We start from the raw sequence: 10000 nt of genomic DNA, 5'->3' as shown, positions 1-10000 counted from the left end.
TGTTAAAACACCAATTCATGGCCTGGCTGTCCTGCGTTTGGGTCCTTACCTCAGCTACACGTGACAATGGAGGCTGGGCGGGGAGGGTGATATCTGTCACTGGCATGTAATTCCTGCGTGCTGGCTGGGGGTGGCCGGCACCTTTCAGCGGGGACTGTTGGCCAGGGAGGAACGGGACGAAGGCTCTACGACGTCTTCCCAGTCATTATTGACAAATATAAAGGGTTACTCACTCAAAAACGGAACCATGACCCACAAATGGGTCCCGACTCCCGACCCAATGTTTTGGAAATGGTGGTCTAGTGCAGTATGGGCAACTGGCGGCCCGGGGGCCGTATGCGGCCCGCAGGTCAATATCCGAACATTGATATATTATTACTTTTTCTATGCCCAATGTATTTGTATTTAGTTCATAAAGTGAACATAATTATAACTAAATGCAATGTGGCCCTCTGGAGTGAGGGTGGAAATGTTGCATTAAACCTCCAGCGTTTCATTGTCAAGAGTTAAAGACCTAAAGACGGGTCCATTTGGTTGCCACCTCTCTGTCATTTAGCCGGGGACCACCTGGAACCCCCTCAAGGACCACTGGTGGTCCCCGGTGCACGGGGTGAACTGCCACGATCATCAATCTGTCACATGAGAAATTACATACCGATATCTGACTGTGTGTGTGTGTGTGTGTGTGTGTCTGTGTGTGCGTGCGTTCGTGCAGGGCTCACGGCAGCAGCCATGGCAGAGCTGCAGAAACTGCAGAAGATGAAGATGATGATGAGTCTCCAGAACGGAAACGAGTCTGATAACGAAGACATGCACTCTAATGCAGGTATGTACACGCACACACGCACGCACGCATGCACACAAGCGAGCGCGCGTGGCACACACACACACACACACACACACACACCGCGTATGGTAAGCCTATTTTAACCAAAATGTATTCAAATGGACATTTTGGGTTCGCATACAAACTGAAAACAGATACCGAATGTCATGTTATCTCAATTCAATTAAATTCGATTCAATTCAATTCAATTCAATTCAATTTGATTTGATTCGATTCAAAGGGGCTTTATTGGCATGAGAAAACATATGTTTACATTGCCAGAGCAAGACAAGACACTTGTTCCATCCATTTAACGCGTGTTAAATGGGAATATATACATGTGTAAAACAGAGCTGTGTTAAATTGTTGCAACTTAAGAAATTCTATACAAAACCATAAGAATTGTGCATTTTATGTCAGAAATAGTACTTACTGTAAGAAGATTAACTTCTGAAACACATGACAGCAGTCTCTCTCTCTCTCTCTCTCTCTCTCTCACTTGTCCTAAATATCTCTTATTCTCCTATATGGGTTTCTCTTTGTTTTCTTTATTATTATCATGAATCCATTGGCTCTCTTTACGTCTCTCTCCGTCCCCACACTATAGGCTAGTTTGTTTCCTTTCCATTGTTTGCAGTCGTGTCTTTCCCAGCTCGGCCCCAGCGTGTCTGTTACACCCAGAGAATCAGACACAACAACAACAACAGCAGCAGAGAGAAAAGAAAGAAATATCAACTGAATGAAATGAAAGAAGAGGAAAGACAAGAGAGGCGAAAAGGAGGGGGCAGCGAGGGAGTGAGAGGGGGGTTGAGAATGGAAATGAGAGGGAAAAGGAGAGAGACAAAAGAGAGAGAGAGAGAGAGAAATGGTAACTCTAGCAGGGCATTTATGAGGTCAGCTGGTGAAAAGAGTTTCAGAAGAAAGGAGAGAATCAAAGTAAATTAGAGAAACTCTAGCCTGTTGCAGTGAGAAGAAAGGATATCTCTCTCTCTTTCTGTTTCTTGTCTTTTTAGGTCTCTCTCTCTCTTTGTAAATATAGAAAGAATATGGATGATAAATGTGACTTCGTCACAAAGAATGAAACGAGAATAGAGGGAGAGAGAGAGAGAGAGAGAGAGATAAATGGTAACTCTATCATGCCATCAGTCAGGTCAGTTGAATAAAAGAGATGTTTGAGAAAGAAAAAACACAGTTGAATGTGAGAAAGACAGAGAGCGAGAAAGAAAAAACAGAAATAAGACACTGTTGACGTTCTTTTAGTTTTCTCGGTCGGTAATACAACAGGGGAACAAAGCGTGCTGTAGGACAACTGTGACGTGCGCCTGTGTGCACGGCACGCACAGGTATTGTCGCCGCCATTCAAAGTAGTTAAGTCGCTCTATGGGTTTTCATTTATATTCGCCCAGTGAAAAGTATTAACACCTTAAGGACCCGGGGTTATTTAATCCATTAATAAAATGTGCCCATCGTTTATAGTGCCCGGACCACTTTTACCGACGGACCAGATTTTGTTGTGAATGTGTGTGTAGCAGCTAACAATAGCCACAACACTGTCGATGCGATCGACAACAACGGGAGTTAACGAGACTAGCGACTGGACAGCCGGGGCCCGTCAAACAACACATAACCTTTTTTATAATTAGGATGTTTTAAAGATTTCCGTTGTCGTCGGCTAAACAGGCAGGGCACATTTTCAATGATTTGTCACTGTTGTGCAACACCGAGGATTGCGCAACAAGCGCTTCTAGGCTGTAGAGCGATGTGACCGGTTTTGATATCACAATTATTTTTCAACTTCAATTTTATTCATTTTTCATGACGGAGATTATTCAATCTCCGTCTCGGGCACATGACCGTACTAAGTACCATGACGGACATCTACGTCATGGGCCCTTAAACTGTTTTTAACAAGAGCTTGCGACTACATAATATCTACATTGGGTGGATCCACTGATTACTTTCGAGGGGTGCTAGTAAATCGTTTGTTCGCGGCAGTAACATGACAACGTACTGTAATACGATATAAATTTATACATAATCATTGTAACTGATTTTGTGTCATACAAGAAACAAGCCAGTTGGGATAAAGGAAAGAAACAGTAGATTGAAACGGAACCCGAGAATTCCTAGAAGAAAGAAAGGAGCCATAATGGAAAAAGAAAAGAAACAATACAACTGTAACTCTCATAATGGGGGCGCGGTTCTGCTGCTGACCCAGTGTCTCATCTGTCTGTCTCGTCTGCTGTTATTCTATGTGTTTTATGTCGTCTTAAGTAATCGCACCCCAATTATCTTTGTGGCGAAATGAAGTTTAACGCCGGCATGACACTGTGCCTGGCCGTGTGCCTTCTCAGTTGTTTAATCAATGTTTAAGTATGGAGTTTACACGGAAAAGTCGGCGTCCTCGCCTATACTCGCGATCAGCTGTTATCGCTCAGGCACCCAGAAAAACCAGGAGACGCTGTTTTGGTAGTATCCACAACCTAAAAAGAATACCGGGACGCGAAAATGGAAAAAAGATGGGAAACGAGGATCAAGAGGAGGAGTGAGAGACAGGTTAAGGAGGCACGGCAGCAGACATCCTTTGCCGGTAATAACCTTTTCTAATGTCCGCTCTTTGAACAACAAGATGAATGAACTGGTCGCTAAAGTTAAATACGACAACGAATTCAGACAGAGCAACCTCATCTGTTTTACAGAGAGTTGGTTGAAGGAGATGTCAGACCCAAATCTGCCGTGTTACACAATAATACGGGCTGACAAAGACACTAATACGTCACGGAAATCTATTGGTGGTGACCTGTGTCCCGGCATACGGTCCGGGAACGCGTATGCACACATGACTATGAAGTCCTGGTGGTCTCATTTCGTCCATTCTACCTCCCAAGAGAGTTTGGCCAGATTACAATCATACTGGCCTATGTACCTGGGCCGGACTTTGTGGGGGCTGCGGCCAGTATAGCCGAGTGCTACAACAACGCTCTGTGCCGCGCAGATAACCAACCCGCTCTGCTGCTAGGGGAGTTAACCAACCCGTTCTGCTGCTAGGGGAGTTAACCAACCCGTTCTGCTGCTAGGGGGAGTTAACCAACCCGTTCTGCTGCTAGGGGAGTTAACCAACCTGTTCTGCTGCTAGGGGAGTTAACCAACCCGTTCTGCTGCTAGGGGACTTTAACTCTTGTGAACTGTCCGATCACCTGCCCACTCTACACCAGTACGTGGACAGTCCGGCCCGCCTGGCGCGCACCCTGGACAAGTGTTATGGCAACATACCAGACGCCTATAAATCCACCTGCAGGCCTGCCTTGGGGAAGTCTGACCATAATGTCATACACCTACTCTACAGAACACTGATGTTAGCAGCTCAATAAAAGATCTGTGCCAACTCGTGGTTACTATATTAACGCTTCTGATGAAAGTGAACGTATAACTAGCTGATCCGTAAAAGCCAATTACTACTTCCGGTAAAAACACAGCATTCGTCGGGTGCACACCTGACAATTTGTACATATTTTAAAAACACAGCATTCGTCGGGGGTACACACAGTGTTTGGGAGCATTCAGACGGCGTGTAGGCCTCCTCCTGCTTTACAATTTTGCAAGTAGGCCCTTCAATAATTGTTGAAACACTACGTTTTATTGATAACAGAACATTAAACGTCAGCGTGTGACGACCACGCTGAAGGAAGTTATCTTCTCATGGAAGGAACCTGATCACAGTTAATAAGGATATTACCACAGCTGGTTCCCCATCCGCCACAACACCTTATAGGTTGTCATGCAAGTAAACAGTAACACACAGAAAAAGGCACAATGCACAGACATCGCCATGGCGATGTCCCAGATGAACCACCTCAACACCATCGCCAACATGGCCGCCACCGCACAGCAGATACACACACACACACACACACACACACCCTGGGGTCAACCTCATGTATTATCTATGAGGGAGGGGATCAATATGTATCAATCGAACCTTGACTTCACACACCATGGCATGGACAGAAGACAGAAGAGGACTGTGTGTGTGTGTGTGTGTGTGTGTGTGTGTGTGTGTGTGTGTGTGTGCGTGCACGTGCATCCTCACTGTACATCCCTTCCTTTCATTGTATTAAGGTCAGCATTTTCAAGCATGTATTATGGCACGCACGCACACACACACACACACACACACTGTGTTGGGGTGAATATGATATTAGCCGGCCTGTCTCCTTTACATAAGGACAGATCTGGTGTCCGTTTGCTGTGCATTGTTTCAACAACCATTCAAAACCACCCCCACACACAGTCACACACACACACACACACACACACACACACATACACTATGCACACACAAACACACACACACACACACCGGCTTTTTCTTTTTTGACAGCTCATTTCATTTAAGTTCTCGCTCACATGGAATGGCCGTGAGGACTGCTTTTATGTTGCCGTGTGTATGTGTGCACATGTGTGTTTGTGTGTTTGCACAAGACTGTGCCCATCAGTCCCTGCCTATATTTTTCACATTTATATTTATATCACACTGTATTGTTGGTATTATGTGTATAGATGTGACTGTGTACATGGCTGTGACGCTCTGACCAGCCAATAGGAGCTGCCAGTGCAGCGGGCAAGGTGTCGGTCCCCTGCCGGCTCCCCCCCTGCTCTCTGAGGGTTTCACCTCCACATTGTTTATTTAACACATTCTGACCTGAGATCAGATTCATACGAGGTTTCCACTGGACACACACTGGTCTGATTAACACAGGTTAGATACGGGGAGAGACTGTAGCCTATTCCCTCGAGGTAGGAGGGAGTTAGAGCGTCCCCCGACGAGGGCCCAGGAAATAATTCCCCATAGACTTTTCAAAAAGTATTTTTTTAAAGACGTCTACGCCGCGGACAAAGCCAACTCTTGTTGTGACAAATCCTTTTATTATTATTTTTTGTTATTATTATTATCACCCCCTAGGACACTAGACTAGACTAGACTCCGGACTATTATACTTTTGTAATTTGCATGATTGTTGCTGATGTCTGTGTTGGGTGGGTCTTTCAGTACCTTCATGATGCTCAGCGACATCATAGAAGGTTTGTTTGTTTGTGAAAAGTCACGATGACATATTAAAGAAGACTACCTCAAGTTGCCATGTATTGCTGTACTTCAGGATATTTTGATGAGAAATATTTTTTATGGAATACTTTCCTCACCCTATCCCGTAACCCCGGGGGGGTCGTTGAGGCACCACAGAATATTTTACATTGGGTAAAAAATACCCGAGTTTAGTGACAAAAAGGATGTTTAATGTTCTAGGGTTAATTGTATTGAGAGAGAGAGAGAGACAGAGACAGAGACAGACAGAGTGAGAGAGATGGACAGAAAGAGGAAGTGTGCATGAGGGGGAGGAAACGAGATGGACGGCGAGGTAACGGGAACGAGGGGAAATAGAAACGGGGGACCCACCAGAGAGAGAGAGAGAGAGAGCAGGTGTGAGGAAGACAGAGATAGACTGACTGAAAGATAAAGGGTTGAAAGGATGATGGAGGGAGAGAGAGAGAGAGAGAGAGATGGAGAGAGAGAGATGGAGAGAGAGAGAGAGAGAGAGATGGAGAGACATAGATGGAAGATGGATGGAATGAGTGGAGCTTGCCAAGTAGGGAGTGACAGTGTGAGAAAAAGACAGAGGAGAGAGAGAGAGACAGAGAGAGAGAAAGAGAGAGAGAGAGAACATCTGTCCATCTGTTTACCCTTGCTTTCTTCCCCTGGTGTAAATGGCAGAGGGGACGGGGCCCAGCTGTCGTGCGCACACACACAGTCTCTCTCTCACACACACACACACACACACACACACACACACACACACACACACACTGGGGAGTTGGTCGGCAGTAATAGAGAGAGACTGCCGCTAATTCAAACTAATGGAGAGAGATGAAGACGGATGAGAGAGAGAGAGAGAGAGAGAGAGAGAGAGAGCTACACAACTGCAAGTATAAGATGATGAGAAAGCACTTGTACTGTATGCACACACACACACACACACACACGCACGCACGCACACGCACACACACACACAGTGAGGGAGGGAGAGAGACGTACACTGTGAGGGTCCGAATGAGTGAGGGAGAGAGCGAGAGAGCAAGAGAGAGGGTGAAAAAGGAAATGAGACATACCACACAGAGAGAGGGAGAGGGAGAGAGGGAGAGAGAGAGAGAGAGAGAGAGAGGGAGAGAGGGAGAGGGAGAGGGAGAGGGAGAGGGAGAGGGAGAGAGAGGGAGAGGGAGGGAGGGAGATGGAGCATCACATAAAACAGATGGAGAGAGTTGACTTCTAACTTAACTGGATTTATTTCTCGGCCTCAGACGGCAGCTTCTGTTCTTCCCACAAACAAACCACTTTCTGTTTTTATCTCTCATCCCTCTGCACCGTTTAACTCCTCCGAGGTCACTTCATTTATCCATTTGTAACTCTGCGTGTCTTAGCTATCTATCTGCCACTGAATAAATACCTCCAGGGCTTCCATTTGGAGACAGAGGTGGGGATTCTTTGCTCTTTTCTAAAATTGCTCCTCGATTTGCTTTGACCTTTTTATTGGCACAGGACGGCGGTGAACTCCCCCGGTGCTTCGCTCCTTCGCACGCCATGAGTGTCTCGCAAAACTACCAAAAATAGCCGATCAATAAGCTTATAACACGCCATGTCACACACACACACACACACACACACACACACACACACACACACACACTCACACATGCAGTACAAGTACAGTACAACACCACTCAGTTCAGACAGGTCTGAATTTTTTTTAATGAGATGAAAAGGTTTGAGAACCACTGCAAAGTAACAGTTGTGAACATACAAGGTTTTCTGTACCTTTTGACCTTAACAACTTGTTCAACAAATCTCCATCCTGAGCCCCATGCAGGCCGCCGGTGATCCAACCCCTCTGTGTGTCTGTGTCTCTCTACCCAGGAGGGAGCGAGTGCTCCTGGGATAAGGAGCGGCTCACCAGCCCCCCCTCCGGAGTCCACGGAGGAGCCATGGGAGGTGGAGGCGGCAGGGGGCCGGGCATGGGAGCTGTCAATCAACAGCAGCTGCAGCAGCAACAGCAGCAGCTATTGGCTAACAGTGAGTGGACCAACGCAGACGGATAGCACACAATGAACCCTAGTTAGAACACTAAGGGCTGTATTTTGCGTGTCTTAAGTACCAGGTCTTATTCCCTAACTTGAGTAAACTAAAGACCTGGAGGAGTGATCAATGCCATTTGGCTATTCTGGGTGGCCAAAGAGCATTGATCACACCTCCAGGTCTAGACAAGACTAACATTAAACCTGTATAGGAGGGGCTAGATATAGCGCCCCTCAAAAAGAAAAAATAAGCACATTGTGGGTATGTATGTACCCCTGTGACTGAACCAACACTCTACAGCAATGATTACTATTATAATATAGTGCTTTAACCTTTTAACTAAATATAACCAAAACAAATATAACTTACCCTACCTTTAAGCGAGCACAACACACACGTGGGCAAATGCAGCAACTACTGTAGATGGTAAATGAACTCCCCTTTTTTAAAGTGCAAAGAGAATGTCTGACTATTTCCATTTCATAGTTTTGTATTCATACCCGACAAACATTTAATAAATCATCTAATTATGAATCACTGTTAAAACTCTTTTGGCATCAATTTGAACATGTTTTCTGTTCTCAGTTAAAGAAGTCATCACCCACTCTCTGACCAGCCGTGCCACTTTGTCAATCTGAAACATTCAAACAGTAACAGCTGCTCTATTGTTTTAGAACAGCACTATGGATCAATTGTCACAAAAGAGATGTCACGGAGAACTCTGAGACTGTTGCATGTGAATAACTGTCACTGTGAAGGCTGAAAAAAAGGAGCTGTATTTTGTGTGTGGGGAGAGGAAGGCATGGGGTCTGCTCTAGTGTTGCCCCATTTTGCGAGAGAAATAAGCATGCAGGACAGGTGGAGGAAAACAAGGTAGAAAACAAGCCCCAGCACTTTAAAAATGACTGAGGTCACAGGCTGGGTCACATGGAGTCTGAGTTACGCATTGGAGAGCATGGGTGGGTCACATGGAGTCTGAGTTACGCATTGGAGAGCATGGGTGGGTCACATGGAGTCTGAGTTACGCATTGGAGAGCATGGGTGGGTCACATGGAGTCTGAGTTACGCATTGGAGAGCATGGGTGGGTCACATGGAGTCTGAGTTACGCATTGGAGAGCATGGGTGGGTCACATGGAGTCTGAGTTACGCATTGGAGAGCATGGGTGGGTCACATGGAGTCTGAGTTACGAATTGGAGGAGAGCATGGGTGGGGCCCGAGATCCACATCATTGCATGTTATTGTTTTTAACTCTAGCATTGTTTCAAACTCGATTTAATAGCTTCTGTATTTGACTCTGTCAGAGAAAGATGGGGTTGATATTGTAACATTACGGCCGGGGAATCAAACCCTGACCTCCTATAATCTCAGGCCACTGAGCTGGCTGACCACAATGAGATGGTCTTAATTGATTTAACTCGTTCACCACCGAGATCGTCTTTAAAAAATATATTGATTACGTTTCTGTAACACTCCGGTTCCCGTTGCGATGAAAAGTGAAGTCCGCTGGCTTATGCTGCCTATGGGAACAGAGTTTTTTAGAATCCTAATATATCTTCTTCCAAACTGCGTTTTTGATCAACACAAGCTTGATTTGCAGCTCATTTCTATAAAAGATATGACCGCCGGGTTACAAAATGTATGTTTTGGGTGAATTAAATAACATTCTTGGGACATTTTTCTCTTCCCATCCGTCATTGAAGTGAACGGTGGCGGTCTTCGTGTATAAATTCAGCCACCAGATGGCGGTGAATGAGTTTTAACAACAGAGCACTGCATGTTTGGAATCTGACTTGATATGTGGGCCTTTTATTTTGCAGTTTACTTTTTTTGGGGTGAATGATGGTTAAGCACTTTAAGTTTCTAAATCTCTTTTACTTTTCACCCAAATCATATCAGATATTGAAGCTCTCCTGCAAAATGTATGGCCACTTCCTCTAACTCAGGGTCACATGCAGTGTACACAAACCATTCCAGTTATTTATGGCACACACACACACACACACACACACACACACACACACACACACACACACACACACACACACA

At 45.4% G+C, this 10000-nt stretch overlaps 1 protein-coding gene across 1 annotated transcript in view; it reads left to right on the top strand.

Annotated features, from left to right (window-relative positions):
* LOC310876119 (dachshund homolog 2-like) overlaps positions 1-10000 on the top strand; it is a 112703-nt gene that overhangs the window by 85532 nt on the left and 17171 nt on the right. Inside the window, exons 6-7 of the mRNA XM_083789564.1 lie at positions 716-826; positions 7794-7949. Coding sequence (XP_083645690.1) covers positions 716-826; positions 7794-7949 — 267 coding nt within the window. The remainder of the gene's footprint in view (positions 1-715; positions 827-7793; positions 7950-10000) is intronic.

The sequence above is a fragment of the Protomyctophum parallelum genome (assembly GCF_964188405.1).
Source record: "Protomyctophum parallelum genome assembly, chromosome: 18".
NCBI classification, from domain to species: domain Eukaryota; kingdom Metazoa; phylum Chordata; class Actinopteri; order Myctophiformes; family Myctophidae; genus Protomyctophum; species Protomyctophum parallelum.
This window is presented reverse-complemented; position numbering and strand designations above follow the sequence as displayed.